Source organism: Octopus bimaculoides, chromosome 12, assembly GCF_046866305.1.
Source record: "Octopus bimaculoides isolate indiv1 chromosome 12, ASM4686630v1, whole genome shotgun sequence".
NCBI lineage: Eukaryota > Metazoa > Mollusca > Cephalopoda > Octopoda > Octopodidae > Octopus > Octopus bimaculoides.
This window is the reverse complement of record NC_142939.1, coordinates 62,508,944-62,534,446: the sequence shown is the minus strand read 5'-3', so window position 1 is coordinate 62,534,446 and position 25,503 is coordinate 62,508,944. Positions and strand designations below refer to the sequence as shown.

At 35.0% G+C, this 25,503-nt stretch overlaps 1 protein-coding gene across 2 annotated transcripts in view; it reads right to left on the bottom strand.

The window, feature by feature from the left end:
• The window catches only part of LOC106873229 (uncharacterized), a 57,559-nt gene that overhangs the window by 3,649 nt on the left and 28,407 nt on the right, over positions 1 to 25,503 (bottom strand). For both annotated transcript variants that reach the window (XM_089361192.1, XM_014920501.3), the window contains exons 7-11: positions 17,961 to 18,054; positions 14,950 to 15,179; positions 13,080 to 13,179; positions 11,843 to 11,893; positions 8,569 to 8,629 (exon numbers count right to left, since the gene is read on the bottom strand). In XM_089361192.1, the coding sequence (XP_089217318.1) occupies positions 8,569 to 8,629; positions 11,843 to 11,893; positions 13,080 to 13,179; positions 14,950 to 15,179; positions 17,961 to 18,054 (536 nt within the window). The remainder of the gene's footprint in view (positions 1 to 8,568; positions 8,630 to 11,842; positions 11,894 to 13,079; positions 13,180 to 14,949; positions 15,180 to 17,960; positions 18,055 to 25,503) is intronic.

Sequence of the window (25,503 nt, the reverse complement as noted above, 5' to 3'; positions counted from 1 at the left end):
TCCAATAGTATTTAAAATTGGTCATTCCAAGTATAGAGTTTGTACACGGTGTTATTGAATCGAGGGTTTTATTTAAAGTGACTTAAAATTGGGATTGTATTTGTAAGGTCAAATCAAAAACAGGAAGAGAGGAACAAAGAAAAGAAAAAAAAAGAAGCAAAGAAAAAAAAAGAAGCAAAGAAAAAAGAAAAGTGGGGAGAGGGATAATAAAGAGATGAAGAGAGGGAAAGTGTACTGGTTAGTGGTCAGTCAAGATAAATTGATAGTAGGAATGAGGAGGTGACGGTGATGGAGAGAGAAAGATATGAGAGTGTAAAAAGAACTGTTGAGTGTAAAATAACTATTGCTTAACGATTTTCTCACACAGTCTTTGATGAAGGGATATATAAAATATCCCAGAAACAGCTGTAAGACCTTCTATTTATAAATGTTCTAAAATCTTTCAACGCCTTGGATTTTTATCTCATCCTGAAAATTTATATATATATTTTCTTATCTAACTTGAATTTGACAGTTAAATATAACCTTATACAGAAATGTTGACATAGGAATAAACTTCAATAATAATGGATATTAGTGTCAAAACTCTCATTTAAATTTTTATATACATATATATATGTATATATATATATATATATATATATATATATATATATATATATATAATATTATTAGGGACAAAATCCAAAATTACAGGTAAAAAACTCAATTAAAATCAATTTATAAAAAATTAAAATTAAATTGAGCCTTATAGATAAAGTATATATAAAATATATATAGTTTTAGGGAAAATAACCAATTTTCAAGAACTCATCAATGAATATCCACTATCCCATATAGAAAAATTAATAATTAAAAGCACAATAAATGAGTATAATATAAAGTAAAGTAAATATCATAAGATAAATATAATAAAAGATTACACGTGTTTCATAACCAATTTTCAAATAGAAAAGAAATTTAAATCGATTAAAATCAATTGAAATTATCGAAAATAAGTTCTATTCAAAAATATAGCTACTCGTCAGATCGTAAGTAGAACAATAATTAGATATATATCTCAACCAACAATAAGTACCAAATGAATTAATATGAAATACTTATTATATAAAGATAGAAAAATTATTTAAAAAATATCATAATATCAAAATAATAACCATTCAATAATCATCCCTTCATCCATAATAATAACATGTATATTATATACAAAAAACATCTTACCTAAATTATCATTGTTTTAAATTATCATTGTTTTAAATACAAGTTGAACAAAGTTTAAGTTTAAAATAATAATGAAGATAAAATTAGTACATATTTAACCGGTGTAATAGTTAAAGCTATACTATTTAAAGCTAAAGACGTTTATTTAATTATGATTAAAGATCAATTGAATAATAGAAAAATACAAGATTATTTATTTCTACAAACGTAATAATAAAAAATATGAATGAGAAAATTATGAATGGAAAAAATTATGAATGAAAAAATTAGGAAAGAAAAAATTATTAAGAATAAAAGGTTAAACTTTATATATATATACAAAGTTTTGATTTTAAAAAAACTTTAACGATATTATAAACTATAAGGATTAGTAATTAATCAAATAATATTAATCAAAAATAATCGAAAATATATCAACACTATTCCAATCGAAGTTCTAATATTATGTTGAAATGAAACTATAACTTCTAAATAATATAGTGTTAAATAAGTTATCTATTAAAATAATCTATAAAGAATCAAATGAATAGTATAAAAACAAGAATACATATTATTTTCAAATAGTAGAAAATCTTTATATATAAAGTTTAACCTTTTATTCTTAATAATTTTTTCTTTCCTAATTTTTTCATTCATAATTTTTTCCATTCATAATTTTTTCATTCATATTTTTTATTATTACGTTTGTAGAAATAAATAATCTTGTATTTTTCTATTATTCAATTGATCTTTAATCATAATTAAATAAACGTCTTTAGCTTTAAATAGTATAGCTTTAACTATTACACCGGTTAAATATGTACTAATTTTATCTTCATTATTATTTTAAACTTAAACTTTGTTCAACTTGTATTTAAAACAATGATAATTTAAAACAATGATAATTTAGGTAAGATGTTTTTTGTATATAATATACATGTTATTATTATGGATGAAGGGATGATTATTGAATGGTTATTATTTTGATATTATGATATTTTTTAAATAATTTTTCTATCTTTATATAATAAGTATTTCATATTAATTCATTTGGTACTTATTGTTGGTTGAGATATATATCTAATTATTGTTCTACTTACGATCTGACGAGTAGCTATATTTTTGAATAGAACTTATTTTCGATAATTTCAATTGATTTTAATCGATTTAAATTTCTTTTCTATTTGAAAATTGGTTATGAAACACGTGTAATCTTTTTATTATATTTATCTTATGATATTTACTTTACTTTATATTATACTCATTTATTGTGCTTTTAATTATTAATTTTTCTATATGGGATAGTGGATTTTCATTGATGAGTTCTTGAAAATTGGTTATTTTCCCTAAAACTATATATATATATATATATATATATATATATATATATATATATATATGCATGTATGCATGTATGTATGTATGTATGTATATGTGTATATATATATGTATATATGTGTGTGTGTATATATGTATATATATGTATATATATATACATATATACATGCATACATATATATACATATATATATACATATATATATATATGTATATATGTGTGTGTGTATATATGTATATATATGTATATATATACACATATATACATGCATACATATATATACATATATATATACATATATATATATATACATACATATATATATATATATATATATATATATATATATATATATATATATATATATATATATATATATATACTTTTTAATTAAAGCCACAAAAACATTACAAAAATCTGTTACTCAGAGTTTCATGTTTTCATTCATCAGACAATTGTGATCAAGGCTTGATCATAACTGTCCGCCGAATGGAGATATGAAACCCTAACTAACAGTTTGGTTTTTGTGATGTTTTTGCAGCTTTAATAAAGAAGCATGGTACCCTACCTTCAGTATTCAAGAAGTAGATTTTTTTCATCTTGTTTTGTGTTTATGTGCTTACTCGTGTGTACATATATATATATATATATATATATATATATATATGAAGATCAGATAATTTCTTAAATAACCAGAAGATGGATTTGGTATTAATCTTTATTTTGTACAATGATCATTTCAACCCATCCTGCTACTGTCCCTTATGAGGGAACTCTGTTCAACATGTGTTGCATCCATTTTGCAACATGGGTCCCATCAGGTACACCATACTGGGTCCCATCAGGTACACCATACTGGGTCTCATCAGGTACACCCATACTTAAAGTTGTGCCTCGCTAAAGATCTTGGCTGTCTTGCTGTTATATGCCCATTTGATTAGGGAATGAAACATTGAAATTCTTACAGAAAGATAATAGTAATTGAAAATTGTAGCAAACATTTGTAAATATAGACAAATAACTGTTGATGAAAAAAAAACTGTATGGTAAGTGAACGGATGGATTGAGTTACATCGATTTTAAGACAAAGGAATGGTACAAGAAAAGGGAGGAAATGGTATATGCAGGCTAGAATGTCTAGGGGGCAAAAGGTTATTTAGCAAGCTAGCTTAAGTCGTGATGCATATACATACATTCGCACACACACCCTCATATATACACTCACACAAGGGATGTTGGCCCACTCACCCATAAGGTCAATTTCAGTCGTAGTTCTTATAATTTATGGTTGGAAGACAAACTCACCATCAGCCTGTCATCACAGTCACCTCAAGACTAGAGCAGTTCACAGGCAGTCTGACTCGCTCCACATCTATATCACCAAGGGTGAATCACACACCCCTACACCTATATATACGTACCTACATGCATGCATACATTCACACTTACATATACACATTTATGTACACATGTCCATATTTTTATGTTTACACATACATATATTTTTACATACATACATATGCACTCACACACACACACTCACACATGTATACATATATCTACACACACCTACACACACACATATATTTGCACACATATACATTCCTGCATCTCGTTAGTCTTTCAAGCTCTAACTAATTTTTGGCATATATTATCATTATCATTATTGTTGTTGTTGTTGTTGTTGTCGTTAATATACAGCTGCATTGTAAGATTACATATCTGAACTTATATGAACATCAATATCTGTACACAAGTGCAAAGATATAGAAAGGCATATTTTTGCCTCTCTAGATAATTCATCTGTTATATTAGTTTAGAGGCTATGCTCTAGTACTTTTTAGCTCGCATACTCTAATGACCAATGGTTGCATTCCAAAGGTATCATTTCAAAGGTAACATATATAAATATAACTGAATCTGACCATAATCAACACAATAAAGCAAATTTTTGTCTATTTAGTTAATCAGTCTATTACGTTTTTTGAAAAGCTGTATGTTAGTTACTTACTGTTGCATTCTGCAAGTGTCCTATGCAAACGTACCTAAATACATATAACATTCTCATCTTGTCCTTCCTTACTATAGGCTCCATGGTTGCGGTTCATCAGGTTCCCAATTAAGGTAGGGGGAGTGTTAATCCAAGTTGTCAGGGTTATGGTTTGTATCGGTTAGATGTAGTTGCATTGTACTGCATGAACAGGTGTTTGGCTGTATGCATGCATCTGAGCAGTCGTTCAGCAATCTATTTATAAGTCACTCTTTTGTCAACAATATTGACAGTAATTCCTCAGAACATAGCCAGCATTTCTGGGATAGTGTGTTGTAGGGATTCATATGTCTAATTATTAACCAGGTCAGGTTGTATTTTACTTTCTCTTCCTTGAGTCACCAGATGGAATTGGCCAATGATGTTGATGGCAGTTTAAGAATTATTTTGAAAATATCAGCCAATATATATGCTGGCACTTCCTCTAGTATCTATGGTGTGCTTGTACATGACATTTTGGGTCTTGCATTGGTTACCCGGAGGACATTTTTAACAGTCTCTACATGAGCATAGAATGTCAGTTTTTTTTGTTTGTGTGTATACAGCCGATACATGTCCAGTTGGTACTGCGGCTACCCTATTATTATTTTTATTATTTTTGGGTGTGTTTGTGTTGTTGTTTGAGTTATTGGTTTGTGTTGTTGGTTGATTAGTAAGGTTGTTGCAGTTGTTTTTTCTTTATTGGTTAGTTTTATTGTTTGAGTCATTGTTACTGTGATGCGTTATGTGGTTGGTATTTGCACTGTCTCTAAGGTTGTTATGTGTGTCTCCATCAAATTTTGGGGGCCTATTTTCGATGCTGCCTGCGCACTGCCTTAGTTTTCGGTTGTTGATTTTATGAATGTGGTGTTCCATATTCAATGAATTAGCATATGAGTTTTACGGTGTGCCGTCACAACATAAAACTGTCATATGCTAACTCTTGTACCTATACAAACGCACAAACACACACACACACACACACACACACACACACACACACACAGACACACACACACACACACACACACTCACACACTCACACACACATATTCAGATTATGCAACCGAAGCAGCTCTGTAATGTAAACATAGTTAATATATACATGAATTGTTTAAATGCTGGTAACTGCAGTTTTTCATCTGGAAAGATCTCTTTTAAGACATATAATGTTAAATATGAAGTTGAGAGGTATGGAAGGTAAAACTGTACCTGTTTAACATCAAAATATTATTTATTTATTGAATTATGTAATGAATTTCATGTACTAAATTTACATTTTTATAATCAATTAGAAATCATTCATTTTTTATATTTCATAATTTATATTTATAATTCTACTTTTGGCATAAAAAATCCTAATGTTCAATTCATTTTTTTTTCTCCCATAGTGTTAATTCTCAAAAATTTCATCTCTTATCTTGCTCATATTATGTCTAAATCGTTTTTTTTCATGCCATATGTTTAAATAGTGGCTTTCACTCTCTTTGGATATTTTACATGGCCTTTATCTATTCATGGTGTGCCTGCTCAACCCACCTCACCCCCACCACCTGTACAGGTGGTATTTCTCCTCAAGCCCCTACCAGAAGTATTTCTCCTCAGACCTTATGAGTAGAAGTCTTTCTCCTAGAACCTCTATCAGAAACCTATATGGCATGCTCTCTCCCTTACTTCCATCCCGATCTAGTGGCTATCTCCTGGTAAACATGGTGAATCTGAAGTGAATAAAATGACGGTGAAGAACATGCAGGTTGAAACCTATTTGTACTTATATGATACATCTATCAAACATGCATGCAAGCTTTCTTTTCAGATGCAAAATGCTGTTCCCCATCCCTATGTCTCCCTAGCCCACACCTTCCATACCCTTAGAATGGGAAAACTCAATATGGGCATACTGGAAGGTAGGTCTAGTGAGATTGTTGACATGCTCAGATGGAGGTGTGTAGATGTGTGTTGCATCCAAGTAAGGTGGAGAGGAGGTTCTGCTAGGTTCCTCAGAGGCAAAGAGCATCGGTATAAAATCTTCTAGGTTCATAAGGTAATTCAGGTAGTCAGAGTGTGTAAAAGAATACTTAAGTTTAGACTAGTGTTGCAATGTGGAACAGTAACCATTATCTCAGCCTATGCCTCTCAGCCTGGACTTACCTGATGAACAAAAAGACCAGTTTTATGACAAAAAGACCAGTTTTGCAGAATACTTCGTCGACAAATGACAGTGACCTCTTTGGTCAACTTCAATGGACATGTTAGAAAACATCAAGGTGGTTTCCATGACATGCATGGTGGCAACAAATTTGGTTCCCCTAATGAGTAAGGATCCAGGCTGATGGAGTTCTGTGATGCAAATGACCTTATGATTTGCAATACTAACTTCAGGAAACCTACCTGCCACCTGTTCACAAATCATGCATACATCCAAACACCTGGTGGGCACACTAGTAAGGGTGACAACATTTTCATCAGAAAACGGGAAAGATGGCTGCTTATAAATGCCTAAACTTTCCCAGGCGAATTGTGCACCACACAACATAAGATAGATGTTAGCAACTTCAGGATCAGGGCTAAAGGCAGCCAGTATGGAAAAGAATGGTCTGGAAGCTTAAGGATCCTCTGAATGGTCAGAGATTTAGTGATATGTTACTTGAAGCAGTTGATGAGAAAGAGGAGGATATAGTGACATATAATGTGGAGGACAACCGGAAGTTCTTATGGGAGTGCTCTTTTTTTTATATTTTTATAGGTGCAGGCATCGCTATGTGATAACAAGTTTGCTTCCCAATCACACGGTCCAGGCTTCAGTCCTATAGTGTGGAACTTCAGGCAAGTATCTTCTACTATAGCTCTGAGCAGAGCAAATCATTGTGAATGGATTTGGTAGAGAGAAACTGAAAGAAGCCTATCGTATACACATTTATGTATATATATGTGTGTGAGTTTGTGCTTGAGTTTGTCCACCACCAATCTGTGGTGGCTTGTTTACATCCCTATAACCAAGCAGTTTGGTAAAAGAGACAAATACAATGAATACTAGATTTTAAAAAAATATAATAAATACTGGGCTCAATTCATTTGACTAAACCCTTCAAGGCAGTGTCCCTGCATGATCACAGATCAGTGACTGAAAAAGGTATGAGAGGCAAAAACTTTAAAGTCCACTTTCCATTATAGTACTGGTTGTACAGTTTGATAGAAGTAGGTAGGGCCAGGAGCCATACTAGGCTTCATTGTTTTGGCACGGTTTCTACTGTTGGATGCCCTTCTAATACCAATCACTTTATAGAGTGTACTAGGTACAGCATCAACAGGGTCACCAAGTATCTTGCAAGACAAAAACTCCTCAGCTGGAGAATAGTATTAAGGGAAGCAGATGATTTTGTACCAATTGATGAGAGATTAAAGACGTAAAAGACAGGGATAGCTGCTTTGCTGTAGAGTAGATACATCCCTACTTCAGTTGGAAAAGAAAGGAGAATGAGTTAGAGAGTAATTTAAAGAGACTGTGTGAGTCCGAAGGTAAAGTTAGAAGGCAAAATAAAGAGAGCTGAAAATGTGTCAACACATGTTATTGTGAGACATTAGGGGCAGGACGGAGGTGACTGTAACAATGAGAAGAATTACTATAAGCTTCATATTTCTGTTAGGACACTGAATAAGTGACACGTGCACTGCATAAGAGTGCAATGGTGTGTATGCATTACTGAAGGGAGCATAAGAAATATTGAAATGTCATTGATGTTGTTTACCTGTTATTTTTACATACACACAAACACACAGATATATACAAATGCATATATGCATGCACACATACACATACATACACAAGTACTTTGGTACTGTCCTATTTGTTATTTATTAAGAAAACATACACAGTCATAAAGACAAATATACACACAGATATTCTCACAAGCAGACACACACATATAGCCACAAAGACCCAGACAAACACAAAAAGGAAATAAAATGAGAGTAGAGATTAATAATACATGAGTTTTACCTGAGAGCTACAATGCTGATGATGATCAAGAAGACTATGATGACTGCAAGGAGGACAATAACTGAAGAAGAAAACAGCAGGATAGTCAATCAAACAATATCTTATGTATAAGTGGCTGCTAATAAATTTAATGCAGTAATACAAAACGAATTTAACATCATTCAAAATTACAAAAGTAGTTGAAGGAAGGTTCATTAGCTGTAGTGATAACTGCTGTCAAAATCTAGAGAGATAATTCCAAGAAGAAAATCAATAAAAAATTGAATTGAGACATGCTGTAGAAGTGAGTCTGGTCATTGGTAAGGATGGGAGGTAGCTCTAGATAAATTTCAGTCTTATTAAACCTCTTCAGTAAAATATACTGGTATTCATTCTTATCAAACCCCACACTCTCGCTACTGCATAATTCCAATAGTTTAAATGTTGAAGTTGTCACTCCTCGTTTTAACAAGGATTATCATTAATACTAATAATTTTTCTTTTCATCATGAGTATAATTTTAATTCTTAACTTCTTGTACTATGACCCAGTACCATAAGGAAATGTACAAACCTTGTTTACATTCATTTGGAGGGCAGTAGAGAACTGTCTCATGTAAGCCCTTATCCTTTCTTCTACTATTCAGGTTTGTTTTGTCACAGAATCGTTATAAGACTGGGCTTTTGATTTGGAAAACTTTCCATATGATTTTATAAGTTAATTAATCAAATATTTTGGGATGGGGAAGTTAATGCGTTAAATTTGTAAACCTCACTTAACTCCCTGTCTTTCATTCAGACATTGTAGCTGCAGTTTTTAAACTGCCAAATACCAGCTCAGTAATGACAAATATACCAAAAATAGTTGAATTCATTCAAACATTCTTGGTAGGGAAAACCGGGTCTAGTTGTTACATCTTTTTCATTTTTTTGCCTTGGCACCCACATAAATGAACACAGCTGAAGCTTCTTTTCAGATTTAATTAGTAAAAGATCTCTATTTATTGTTATCACCAGCAAAAAACAGAAATTATATAACATTAATTAGACAGGTTCTAATTAATGAGGTGGTGTCAGCCGTAACAATTTTCCCCGAGTGCGGGGTACATTGTGACACTTACTGGGGTGCTTTGTTACAACTGTCCATAACTCGGAATTATGTTAACAAACAAGTTTTAAATGAATACGTCTCCTGCTTCTTGCATCTAGGAAGTATTATTTTAATTAATTAACTGTGCTTTGAACCACCTCATATCGTAACTGTGATACTGAGAGTCCTCATCAGCCAATTTCCCCATTGTTACATGTACCATCTAGTCGGAATCGTCCTCCATTAACTTCTCACCACACAGATCTCACAGAAAGTCCTGTCGTCCATCGGAACAGTCAGTGTGTGCCCAGTCTTTACAGATCTTGCATTGCACCCATTCTTCACCTTGAAGGGAGTTGGAATACCAGTCTGAGCAGACAAGGCATTTCCAATTGGCAACTTGCTTGTTGTGAAGCTGCTTCCCTTTGCCTTTACCTGTTTTAGTTGACTTTCCCTTCCCCTTTGTTTCCTTTTCTGTACCAGTTGCCTTCTTTGGTTTGAATTTCTGTTTGCTTATTTCATCCCTTATGTGCTTTTTTACGGCAACATTCCGTAATGATTTCTTTTCAACCACAACTTTTCTGGCGGCTCTTTCCATGACATCAAGAGGGGTATCTCCCCTTGTAGTCTTCCTTTTGTAATTTCTAGGCATGGTGAGTTAAACTGAAATAGAAGGGGTAAGTTGTTACATGCCTGGGGTAAGTTGATACACTGTAACAATTAGCCCCAACCATGGATTTCTGGGGATTACCTCATTCACAGCACTAGCAATGCATGGCATCCAGGATACACCTTCATGTATCGAAAGCAACTTCCAATACTTCCTAATGAGTCATAAACTACTTTAGTAACATCACTTGTGCATTAGTAGTCAAGGAAATAACTTTGTGGCAAAATTTCACTTTTGGAGTAAAAAATCGTTTTTTGAGCCATACCTTTCCTGGTGACAGTCCGCCAGTGCAATACACATGTGCAGCCAGGGTACTATGGAGTTGGCCTTCATGAAGTAGAGACCTGAGTGCTACCTATTTCTTGAAGTTGGAAATAATGAGCTTGTAACAACTTACCCGTGTAACAACTAGATCCGGTCTTCCCTACAGTCATTAAACTGCCAATCAAATTTAGAGCTGAGTTTTGAGAAAGATCCACTCACAATTATAAAATCATGTTTGAGGAGGATTAACTGGTATCCATAACTAACAAACCATGACAGAACATGACCCCTATTTTCAATACATGACATTAAGTGGGTATCATTAAAGTGACACTCAGATAACAATTGCAGAATTTCTAACTTCCAAATTCACTCAGAGGCACTGGATCTTCAGCCCCAGGATATTGAAGACAACATTTATCCAAGGTACCAGGTAGTGGCACTGAACTTGAAAACATGCAGTTTCAGAATGAAAAGATTTATAAAGAAAATATGTTTGATGGTATATGAAGAAATAAATAATTAACAATTTTCCTGAGAAGACGTAATTTGAATGACTGTATTTTCTCTCCTTTCTTAATAATGAATTTTTACCTAGCCTGCCAGCTGTTTGTGATGGCAGTCACCTGTTAATTACTGTTTTACTATATAGATGCTGGCACAAAATTTGTCTAACCATCTGCAGGAAGCTTGGTGTTTGTTACTGATATTTCTGTGACTTTTAACGCTATACGTCTACATATGATTCCTTCTCAAGAAAAATGCCACAGTATTGGGATTTAGTTTTATATACAAACGTGTGTGTGTGTGTGTGTGTGTGTGTGTGTGTGTGTGTGTGTGTGTGTGTGTTTATATCTATGTATGTATCTCTCTCTCTCTCTCTCTCTCTCTCTATATATATATATATATATATATATATATATATATATATATATATTCTTTTATACTCAAGGCACAAGGCCCGAAATTTTGGAGGGAGTAGGGGCAGTCAATTAGTTCGATCCAGAATGCAACTGGTACTTATTTTATCGACTCCAAAAGGATGAAAGGCAAAGTCGACCTCAGCAGAGTTTGAACTCAGAACATAAAGACAGATAAAATAACACTAAGCATTTTGGGGTGGTCATTTTTTTATGCCACCAAATACATACATACATATATATATATATATATATATATATATATATATATATATATGCATATATCTGTGTATATGAATGTATGTCACAAACACTAACTGGATATACACACACATGCAAACAGAATAATTACCTATTGTCATGATCAGGCTTAATTTCATAAAATACATTTTCTCTTCTTTCCCTAAAAAGTAAAGAATAAATTTTAATTAAAAATTCACAAAAATATCTTTGGAGGACAAAAAAAACATTATCATTGATCTGAGAAGTCCAATCCTGTTTCATATGAGGAACCATTCAGATTGGAAGAAACTCTTGGACATAAGAAGTAGCTGATGACAATTTCAAAGATCTCATCTTTGAAATTGACAAAAATCAGCTCTGGCTAAATATTCATAAAACATTTTGCCCCACCGAGAATATAAAACTAAGTTTCAATCTGTATAATGCTTCTTTCTTTTGTGGCACAATTTTTGTACTTGCATCAGTCATTAGACTGAAACCATACTAGAGCACTACCTCGAAGAGTTTTATTGAACAATGCAACCCTAGCACTGTCTTTTTTTAAGTCTGGTATTAGTTTTTCAGCCTATTTTACTGAACCATTAAGTTACATGATGTAAACAATCCAACACTGGTTGTAACAAGGTTGTGAACAAACCAACACTGGTTTGAAGAATCTTTCCTGTGACATTCTAATTGCATACCCTTAGTACCAGGGCCGTGACCTCTCAATGCAAAAAATAATGGCTTGACCTAGAGAGAGTCCCTAATCTCTGAGCTACACACCATGTCAAGTTTCTCCAGAGATCCTTTGGAGGAGCTTCATTTTGGCCACTTGTATTTGCAATCATACTCTTTTGGTCATTACCTAACATTTATGACCATAGATGAGTAGAGGCATGAAAACCAAATTGGAGATAGTGAGTTTGGCATTTTTAGCAATCTATCCATTTAATTTAATTAAACATGATAGTTTGTTCTAGAACTCTCCCTTTCCAATAATGACATCACTCCACTTCTCACTACTGTGACTTCTAAATACTCTATCACTTCAAACCATAATGTTTGGCTTTCCACATTGTTCTACACTGAAAAGTCCAGAAGATTTTATTCTTGATTCCTGGACATTAACAAAATCACTTCCTGATTGGATTTCCTCTGGAAAATACTCCTGAGTTGACTGTTCACTACATTATCCACCGAACCTGTTTATGTTTGTGTATATGTGCTGAAAGTACGGGCATATGTATGTGTCTGTGTGTGTCTCTACATGAGTGTGTGTATGAATATGTCTGTGTATGATATTGATGTCAGACATTTAAAAAAAAACAACATTTAAATAAGACAATTTCAGATACACCAAATACCTTTTGTCATTCGAATAAATTCTGTCACCAAGTTATCCTGAGTTTTGCTTCCTTCATTTGTTTTGAATTTATACTCTGTGAAATTGTTGATCAAACTTATCTGAAATGATAGATTTGAAATTTCATTAATATAACTCACCTGATTGAACACTCATTATGATTTGCTTCAGTTTCTTGTCAAGGTGTTGATGTTGTTTGTCCTTGCATTCTCTATTGGCGTCAACATTCTGTAGGGGAGACACTTTAAATACTTTCCCTCCCACCTCCCTCCAAATCAATCAATCAATCAATCAATCAGTTGAGCAACCAATAATATTTATCTCACCAAAGTTTGATAAACAGATTCTACTGCTTGACTTTTCTCCTAAACAGACATATCCATCAATGGGTTAATAAAATTTTTGATTTTAATTAAAAGAGTGGATATGGATTTAGTACTGCGGATCATTAGAACAGTCAACAATCAACACTGCTCCCACTGTTTTCAGTCATAAGATGTACCATTTGGGGTACCTATATGCAGTGAGGCGGAAAAAAACCAGTAAGAATTAAACAATATTGGAGAGGAATTTTTAGTTGTTCAGGTGGTAGGGTGATGCTTTGTGAGGGAGGGGGTTTAGCTGATCACATTGACACAAGCATCGCTGCCGCTACCGTCATCAGCATCGTCGTCATCAACATTATCATCACCACCACCACCACTGCCACCACAAATGCTGTCACTATGACAACTATCACCACTGCTTCCACCACCTCCAGCAGCAACAACAGTATCACCCCACCACTGCCTTCATCACCACTTCCATCATTATCATATTTAGCATTCATTTTCCAAGCTGGCATAGGTCAAATGGTTTGACAGGATCTAACAAATTGGAGGGCTTCATCATGTACCAGTGCCTACTTTGGCATGGGTTCTATGGTTTGGATGCCCTTCCTAATGCCAACTACTTTACAGAATGGATTGAGCGCTTTAGGTCATGGCACCAATCCTGGTGATGATTGTCTTGTATCTTGCAAAGTTAAAGCCTAAAACTGGCTCCGATAACAGAGAGGAACAAAAAAGACAATGGGAGATGATTCTAGGCAGGGGAATGTGGATAGTAAATAGGAGGGGAGGAGGGGGTGGAAATAAGGCAGTGAACAGGGTAGAAGGAAAGGGTTAGTGATAAGGTTGAGAAAAAAGGAAAGTCAGAATTGAATGAGGATAGGGTGGGTTGTGTGTGTGTGTGTAGTGAGGGATAGGTCTAGGGCTGTCCATCATTGTTTTTTATTTTTTTATTCTTTTACTTGTTTCAGTCATTTGACTGTAGCCATGCTGGAGTAATGCCTTGAAGGATTTTAGTCAAGCAAATTGAACTCAGGACTTTTTTTAAGCCTAGTACTTATTCTATTTGTCTCTTTTGCTGGACCGCTTAGTTACAGGGATGTAAACACCCCAACTACAGGTTGTCAAATGGTGATGGGGGAACAAACACAGACACAAAGGCACACACACACACACACGCACATGCACACACACATGCACACACACACACACACACGCATATATATATAAAAGCCAGTTCTGTTTATCATATCTACTCACACAACTTTGGTCAGCCAAGGGCTATAGTAGAAGACACTAGCCCAAGGTGCAACACAATGTTACTGAACCCAGAACCATGTGGTTGGGAAGCAATTTTCATACAACTCAGCCATAACTGTGCCTATTATTAGAATATTTTAGAAGAGAACTAGAAAGGAAGTTTGTTTGACTAAGAATCTGGATCCAGCCATTTTGAAGTATCAAATTTACTCCCATAAAACATGCAGTCTGCCTCCCAATCATCTTTAGATATTTTAAAATAGGTTAAGAAAATATATTTACTTCATTGATTTTCAGAGATTTACCAATGAAATGGACTTTCAGACTTGTGATTTCATCATCTTCATATGTCTTCAAATTATTAAAATGCTTTATGTAAATATCTCCATATTGACAGAAATGACTCCATGTTAAGTTTCTGGAGACAGATGATAACTTGTCTTGAACTATTTCTATGGCAAATTTTTGTGTACGTTTTTCGGAAGAAATAACTTTCAACAGCCAATTTTTGCCTGAAATATAAATTTTAAAAATATGTTGCAATGCAATGGTAAAGGAAACACAATTATGACACTATCACATTTATTTGACATGACCACCTCTGTTTAAAATCACAGCCTTAAGTCTGGGTGTGAATGCTTTACACACAACATATAGCTGTTCTTGCAGAATTGAAGCCCATTCCTAGTGCAGTTTTCCTTTAAAGCATTGAGCAAAGCATGAGTGTTCAAGACCCTCATCTTCAAAATGGACCAAACAGAAAAATCCAACTGGGTGAAATCAGGGCTTCTTGAGAGCCATACATTCTTAACTATGAATGATATAATGTTTTACTGAATTCAGTGTTGTGTCTGTTTGGAGCTGTGAGATGGTGCCAAGTCCTGTTGGAGACTCCAATGTGTGCCTTGAAAATGTTCATTCGCTCATGGAAGCAGTTCAGCTTCCAGAATATCATTAATGTATCAAGGGCACAAATACAAGGGGAGACTTTCCAGTGGCTGTCACTACCACCCAAGTCATAACTGACTGTGGATTTTGATGTTGTTTTATGAGTCTAACCTCAACAGAACCAGATACATTCCAAAGTCAGTTATTCTGGTGGTTTACTACCTGTTCAATGTCAAATTTCTTTCCATCAGTGAACACCAGGCTGGACAACATGCTTTCAGCAATCTGATACAGGATAAGATGACTTCTCTCCAGTCTCATGACATTATAAACTTGTGTGGGCTCATGACAGCAGATCATCTTGTAGGAATGATTCCTGAGTTCCTCCTTCAGCACTCAATACATCGATGTACAGCGTATTTTTGCCGTGACAGCCAAGTTCTCGGGTGGAACAACAAGGATTTCAGCATATCTTTTCTCTGGTGTTTTTGATAAGCTGAGGGGTTCATATACTTCTTTTTCAGCCACATCCAGACTGATCAGTGGTGGAACCAGTCTCTTGAAATTTCTTGACAATTTTTTACAATTTTCCAGACTATGGCTTGGATAATTTCAAGATTTTTTTTTGCTATAGCTGTATTACTTTTCCCTCCCTTGTGGAGAGTTATGATTGTATTTCAGTCTATAGCCATTATCTAGTTAATAATAATTCAGTCTGAAACAAAAAGAAGACACACTAAAGTTTTATAATGACGCATGATTCTAATATCTTATCCCATTTATTGATAATATTAAAGCCCAAAACTTTGGCTGCCTTAATTTCAGGACCCCCTGTATATATATATATATATATATGTATGTCTGTATATATATATATATATATATATATAAATATGTATATATATATATATATATATATATATATATATATATATATATATATATATCCAACCCATGCTAGCATGGAAAGCGGACGTTAAACGATATATATATATATATATATATATATATATATATATATATATATAATAATAATAATATTAGGGATAAAATCCAAAATTACAGGTAAAATCTCGATTAAAATCAATTTATTAAAAATTAAAATTGAATTAAGTTTCACAGTATAAAATATATTCTTATAAATATATAGTATTAGGGAAAAGAACCAAGGTTTATGAACTCATCGATGAAAATCCACTGTCACATATAGAAAAAATTAATAATTAAAAGTACAATAAATAAGTATAATATAATACAAAGTAAATATCATAAGACCAAGATAATAAAATAATACTATATACTAATACTATATATATATATATATATATATATATATATATATATATATATATAAAAATAGATAGATAGATAGATAGATAGATACATACATCAGGAAACAACTTCTATCTCATTCCAGGGTGAAAAACTAGAGGTAGTCGATAGCTTCCGCTATCTGGGCGACCAAGTTAGTAGTGGGGGTGGGTGCGCTGAAAGTGTAGCTGCTAGAATAAGAATAGCCTGGGCAAAGTTTAGAGAGCTCTTACTCCTGCTGGCGACAAAGGGACTCTCACTCAGAGTAAAAGGCAGACTGTATGACGCATGCGTACGAACAGCCATGCTACATGGCAGTGAAACATGGGCTGTAACTGCTGAGGACATACGTAAGCTCACAAGGAATGAAGCCAGTATGCTCCGTTGGATGTGTAATGTCAATGTGAATACCCGTCAGAGTGTAAGTATCTTGAGAGAAAAGCTGAACATTAGAAGCATCAGTTGTGGTGTGCAAGAGAGACGATTGCACTGGTATGGACATGTGGTGAGAATGGATGAGGATAGCTGCGTGAAAAAGTGCCACACCCTAACAGTTGAGGGAACCCGTGGAAGAGGTAGGCCCAGGAAGACCTGGGCTGAGGTGGTGAGGCAAGACCTTCGTACATTGGGCCTCACCGAGGCGATGACTACTGACCGAGACCTTTGGAAATGTGCTGTGCGTGAGAAGACCCGGCAAGCCAAGTAAGATCGTTGCCAGTGCCCCTGGACTGGCTCTTGTGCGGGTGGCACATGAGATGCACCATTTTGAGCGTGGCCGTTGCCAGTACCGCCTGACAGTCAACAGTTCTGAGGGGAAGCTATATATAGGGCACTGCCCATGGACTGATAACAGATGAACTGTAAACAGGAACTTCACTGCAGCCTAGCTAGCAGGCTAGTCCACAAAGAAGGGACTTTCTGTTAGGCAGTAAAGGAGTCTGGAGATGTTGGTGACCGATTGTACTCACCCTCACAGTGCTTAACTGATTGAAGCAAAGTCAACAACACACCAACATACTCTTGGTCCTGATTATTTTAATGCATTACTTAACAAAGCTATGTGTGTTTGATTTAGTTGTTCGGTGGAAACTTACTTTTCAGCACTTTGCAGGAATACTCAAGGGATTTTTCCTTGTTTATGTTAACACAACCATATTCTTCTCCAGTAAGCATTCTTGTCATGACAATCTGAAAAATCATGGAAGAAATTTTTAAGTGATTATTTGTATTATATATTTAAATTAATACAAATGTCTACTTTGATAAATCCTTGTCTTTATTAGTCTGGTGTTAGTATCAATATTTCATCAAAACAAGTCTTCAGCAGTTTTATTGGTCCTTCCATTTTATTTGAGTGAGATAGAGAAATTCTACTTTATGTTTAATTAAAATTGTAAGAATAATATCCCAACTCTAGAATCATTAGTCATATTAAATGTAGTTATACATAATTATATATTTTTCAATGCTGCTTCATGTGACTAATTATTTAATTACAGCTTGACCAAGCTTTTAGTATGTCAGTGTATGCCTAATTTACTATTCTTATAGGGCTGTAAAAGGCAAATTTTCATAGTTCTCAGTGAGGAATGACACAGGAACATATGCAGCAACCCACGATACATCATTCATTGCTCAATGTGTTTTTACATATTTTTATGCAAGGAGAATTCTTTCCTGGGGCTATTTCTTTAACAAGAGGTCTTTCTTCTCATATCAGAGTGTACACAAACATGTTAGAGCTGGTTGTACACAATTACACTTTATTCAAGGTGCAGGAGTGGCTGTGTGGTAAGTAGCTTGCTAAACAATCACATGGTTCTGGGTTCAGTCCCACTGCGTAGCACCTTGAGCAAGTGTCTTCTACTATAGCCTCGGGCCGACCAAAGCCTTGTGAGTGGATTTGGTAGACGGAAACTGAAAGAAGCCCGTCGTATATATGTATATATATGTGTGTGTGTGTTTGTGTGTCTGTGTTCGTCCCCCCCCCCCCATAATCGCTTAACAACCGATGCTGGTGTGTTTACGTCCCCATAACTTAGTGGTTCAGTAAAAAGAGACCGATAGAATATGTACTAGGCTTACAAAGAATAAGTCGTGGGGTCGATTTTCTCGACTAAAGGCAGTGCTTCAGCATGGCCGCAGTCAAATGACTGAAACAAGTAAAAGAGTAAAGAGTATATATACATATATCATCATCATCATCGTTTAACGACCGCTTTCCATACTAGCATGGGTTGAACGATTTGACTGAGGACTGGCGAACCAGATGGCTGCACCAGGCTCCAATCTGATCTGGCAGTTTCTACAACTGGATGCCCTTAATGCCAACCACTTCGAGAGTGTAGTGAGTGCTAGGGCCAGTCTGACACACTCAAATGGTGTTTTTTATGTGCTACCTGCACAGGAGTCAGTCCAGCAGCACTGGCAACGACCTTGCTTGAATGTTTTGTTCACATGCCACTGGCACAAGTGCCATAACAGAAATGCCTGTCATTAACTGGGTTGAAAAAAGCTGCCAAAATTATACTACGAATATTGAAAGCTATTCATTTAGATTGTATTGAGCATATATGAGAAATGACTATTAACTTTCATGTAGATGATAGAGTTGTTTCCTTCCGGCCAGTATCGGGATAGGCACATATAAAATTCTGATCTATGATTTCTAGTATTTCAGTTTATAAATGAAGCAATCATCACACAGACTTTGGCTTATGTGTAGTACAATGTAACTAAATAAAAGTTAAGGGAAAACTGAAAACATATGTACTATAATTTATTGAATTTAAATATCACAACAAGCAAAAATACAAATAGCTTTTTTTAGATGAATAATCTGGTGGCTCAAAGATATAAATATAAAGCAAATACAAACAATATAATAATACTACTAAAGTGCACACACAAATTTAATAAGAATATATAGTAACAATCTATCACTGTGAATAGCATACTTCTTCTTACACATAGAATATTGAAAGAGATAATTAAAGATCAAACATTATAAAAAGTGAAAAATAAACCATGAATAATTTTCCTAGTTTCCCCAGAATTTTCATTTAGTTATCACCCTTAGACTGGTCGTTTTTTTTTTGTTTTTTTTTAGTGGGGACTGTGCTATGTGCAACATTTCGGAAAATGGCTCATAGATCACTTGGGGTGGGGGGAACCTAGAGACTCAGGACCACTTCATTGTCTTTGTAAATATATATATATATATATATATATATATATATATATATATATATATATATATAAGGTATGAGAGGACTGGTGTCAAGAAAACCCCAAAGGTGTCAGGTAACGCTAAGTAAGTGCTATGGATAGGCCATGGTTAAGCTCCAGGTTTGATAATGATAGGAATGAGGAGTCCAGCGTAGGTCATGTATTAGCATGCATATATAAAAATTGACAGAATGAGATAAAAAATCCAAGGCTGTGAATACTTTTCAGAACATTTATAAAGAAAAAGTCTTACAGATATTTCTGGGGTATTTTATATATCCCTTCATCAGAGACGGTGCAAGAAAATGTTTGAGTATTAATTATTGTAGAGAAGATATGAAATACAGAGGGAGGTAAAAGAATGAAAATAGAAATGAGATACGTAAAGATATTATATTTTATATAAATATCGATTTGTATATGGGTATATGTAGATATATATACGTACACATACAAGCCTGTGTGTGGGTGTGCATGTGTGTACATATACATTTACAATTATACATGTGTGCAGGTTTGCATGCATTTATACATGCAGAAATTTATATGTACAAAAATAGATACGAATGAGTGTCTATATGCATGAATGCATGTGAACATACAAGAGTTTGTATGCATATGTATGTGTTGAAGTATGTATATGTCTATATATGTGTGGGCGTAAATACACCACCATCGGTTGTGAAGTGATGGTGGGGAGACAAACACAGACACACAAACATATACACACACACACATATATATATATATATACATATATACAACGAGCTTCTTTCAGTTTCCGTCTACAAAATCTACTCACAAGACTTTGGTCGGCCCGAGGCTATAGCAGAAGACACTTGCCCAAGGTGCCACGCAGTGGGAATGAACACAGAACCATGTGGTTGGGAAGCAAGCTACTTACCACACAGCCACTCCTGCGCCTATGTGTATTATCTGTATTTTAAATAACAATCTTATCCTTATTTATAAAAATTAATATATTTACTTCATCATTATATTCACTGTAGTGGTATTTTGACCATATGTGCGGGCATTTGTGTAGTACTTGATGCCAAAGTTTGGTACCAGTCCTTCCAGTATTTTCCATATGTATAGTATTACATATCTCTCCCGCCTGCGTTCCAGGGAGTAGAGACCTAGTGCCTTCAGTCGCTCCCTGTAGTTCATCTGCTGGACTGTGACGATCTGTTTTGTATAGTGCCGCTGAATTGCCTTGAGTTCTGCTGTCCGCTTGACACCGTGTGGTGACCACAACTGAGAGCAATAGTCTAGGCGGCTCAGGACAAATGTCTTCCATAGAGTCAACATGACTTTTTGATCCCTTGTTCGGAATGTCCTCAGTATCCACCCTGCCAGTTGTCTGCACTTTGCTGTCAACTTGACAATGTGCATGTGAAATGATGCATCACTACACATGTTGATGCCCAGGTCTCTTACTGTTTGTGGTTCTGGGATTGCAGTACCTCCAGGTCCTGTGTATGCCAGTTGGGGGACACTTGTGGCCTTGTAGTGCAGTACTTGAAATTTTTGCATTGAACTGCATATTGTTTTGCTCTGCCCACTCATATATTGCATTTAGGTCATTCTGCAGGCTTATGGTATCATCAGGATTCTTTATTGCCTGAGATAGTTTTGTGTCATCAGTGTAGCTAGTGACAGTGGCTCTCCTAGTGACCGTGGGCATGTCCAGAAGGGCCACTATGAACAGTAGTGGCCCCAGGACAGTTCCTTGCAGAACACCGCTCAATATTTGCATTTCCCTAGATAGTTCTCCATTGGCTGCAACTGTCTGACTTCTACCATTCAGGAAGTCATGCAGCCATTCTCCTAATTTACCAGCTATGCCAAGGTTTCGCAGCTTGTGACATATCAAGCCATGATCAACTTTGTCAAAGGCTTTTGCAAAGTCGAGATATATCACATCAACATTTGAATGGTCAAGTAGCTGCTTCAGGACCCAGTCATAATGCTGCAAGAGCTGCGTAAGGCAGCTTCTACCTGGACGGAAACCATGCTGGGTCTCATTCAGCAAGTCATTTTCTTCTGGGAACATATATATATATATATGTATGTATGTATGTGTGTATAGGGTAGGGGAGCTCCAAAGGCTATCTCAGGGAGTAACATCCCTGCCTCCCTGAGCTAGTTTTCCACCACATTTCTAAAAAAATCGTGGTAGAGGCCTTGGGCTTGGGCTTGGGACCCCTCATGTCTAGAAACTGAGGTTGTGGGTAAGCAAGGGCATGCTCCCCGTAGAAAATCCAGCTCCAAAAAAGTTTCATGATGGCAAAGGAGAATGGGCACCAACCCGCCGAAAGATTGGAGATCTGTAATGCTGCCATTCTTACTACTCTCTCTTATGGCTCGGAATCATGGACACCTTATAGGTGGTACATTAACTAACTAGACATTTTACACAGTCATTCACTAAAAGACAGTGTCTAATGTTGACTTGTTTAGCAAGTGTAAGAATGGTGGGATCAAGAGCTTTCTTATGCAGTCACAATTGTGCTGTGCTGATCATGTCATCAGTGTTAGTGACAGAAGAATACCCAAAGTCCTCATGTACAGCCAACGTAATCTTATCTATAAAAGGCAGATTTTCTGTGTGTGTGTGTGTGTATGTTTAAAATTCATACATTTACACAATTCCAAATTTCTTGGATTAAAGAATCGGAATTAATATTCTAAATACAATAAGTTAGGTCACAGCATCATTTTTTCAGTCAAAATAACTCCTAATTACGAATAAAATCCATAAAACTACACAAATTAACATTTTCCCCCATAATAAAATCTAATTTCCTCTTTCTATTACCTTTACAAATCCTTTCAACTCCTACTTTCTCTTATGAACCTTTACGAACGATCCAACAACAAATGCAAAAAGAATGGAAGGAGAAACACTGACAGTAAAAGAAAACTATTTCAGTATCAAAACTGAAACAATCGCATTTCGATACTGTAATGACAGATACTTTCACTTTAATGGTTTCATTTTCATACTGAGGCTGCTACATTGAATCTATACTCTCACATATATACAGGCATACATACATATATACATACATACATACCTAATTCTAATTGGCGGGAATTGTAAGTTATTTATAACTCCATCCTTCACCATGATAACAACAAAAAAAATAGCCACACATCTTTTTCAAATACGATTGACAAACACTTATTCCCTACAAACTGTGAGTTTTTTGGAAAATCTTTTCGTAAATCTTGAGATTGACACCCACACAATTACCTACCTAACCCTAAAACCCTAACCCTAACCCTAACCCTAAAACCCTAACACTAACACTGTAGTGAAAATCGTGCAGGTGTTAATCTGAAAATTTAATAATTTTTTAAAACACTTTTACTTACTAACATTTTTATATTTAGTGTGTGTGTGTGTGTGTGTGTGTGTGTGTGTTGCCCATATATATATATATATATATATATATATATATATATATATATATATATATATATATATACACACACACACTTATGACTTAGTTGTGGGTTGGGAGTTTGATCGGCAGAGGTCATTATTATTATTATTATTATTATTTTAAATTTTTTCCACAAGGGCGGCTTGGGGCAGGTGGAGAATAGTCAATTATATCGACCCCTGTGTTCAAATGGTACTTATTTTTTAGAGCCCGAAAGGATGAAAGGCAAAGTCAACTTCGGTGGAATTTGAACTCAGAATGTAGAGATGGGCACAAACCTCCCGTCGCTACACTGATTCTGCAGAACAGGGTTGAGTGTGAAAACCAACTTTAAAGTGTAAATATAGATGTTTTTGAATACACACTCATACATACATACGTACAAATACACACATACATACAAATAAACACATACATACAAATACCTGTCAGTCTCTTCCAAATACGATCGACAGTCAAACATTTATTCCCTACAAATTGAATTTTTTTAATATCTTTCTTAAAACGCATTTACTTACTACCATATATATAGAGAGACACAGAATGCACATTAATACACACATACATACAAATACCTGTAATGTTTTTATTTAGTGTGTGTGTGTGTGTGTGTGTGTGTGTGTGTGTGTGTGTGTGTGTGTGTGTGTGTGTTGCCCGTCTTAATATATAATGCTGAAGTTCTGTATCTGTGTGAAGCCTTTTAAAAAGTTTATAGAAATCCACATTTTCCACTTTTTCGTTAAAATTTTTACATCAATGGAATTTTCTCGATCTGAACTTTCCAGTGCAGTAATTAGATTTTTAAAATTCCGTTTACTTTGTGTGATTTAAGGGAGATTTGGCTGTTGTTTCTAGCAACTTTTATATTTCTTCCCTTCTACCTGGGACAGCGTTCTTACACATCGATCACGCACTCAACATAATATACAGAGTAAAAGTAAAAGAGGGAGAGAGAGAGAGAGAGAGAGAGAGAGAGAGAGAGAGAGAGAAAGTGATATATACAAAGTCATAGATTAACTTGCTTTAAGACTATTCTTTCCTTCTACCTTTTCACTCTTACTTCGTACTTCTTCCTCTCTCCCATTTAATAGCTTTCTTCTATCCCTCTACCTCTAACATATTTTTCATAACATAGAAACGTAAAAACACACACAACCACACATACGTGATCTGTGGCAACAACATACACATAAACACATACACACATCAACATTATAGATATAAGATTTAGTTTCTGTGGGTTTCTCATATAAACACGCGCATGCATTGCTATTTTATTATTGTCTTCCATTCTCCCTTCCTCTCTCTTCATTGCTCCCGTTCGCTATTCCTTTCTCCCCTTCTCTCTCTTTTCCTCTCTCCCTCTTCTCTCTCGCTCTCTCAAACGCATACACGCGCACGTACACACAAGCATTCACTACAATATAACTCATGTTCGTCAATGTTTTGTAAATATACAAACTACGGAGCTTATGGATGACACATTGAAAATCAGTGAACTTCATTACAAATGTGGGTAATTTTTCAGATTAACACCTGCACGATTTTCACTAGGGCATTAGGGTTACGGTTTTTAGGGTCAGGGTTAGGGTTTTAGGGTTAGGGTTAGGGTTAGGGTTTAGGGTTAGGGTTTAGGGTTTGGGTTAGGGTTGGGTTACATAACCGTACGGGTGTTAATTTGAAAAATTACCGAAATGTGAAAACTACCGACCCTGCCATCTGTTATAACTTTTGTTGTTCTGTTTCATATGTACATAGATTATGCCTCCAAAGAAGAGAGCTTGCTGGGGAAAGAAAGCAACCAGTTTAAAAAGACAACAACAGACTGCAGCAATTCACCACATTTCAGAAGCTGCTTTGAACATAATGCAAAACGGTGCATCATCATCTACTGCCCAATCTGATAGAATTCTGGCAGAACTATGTAGCAACAGATCACCAGCAATTGCTTCATCAG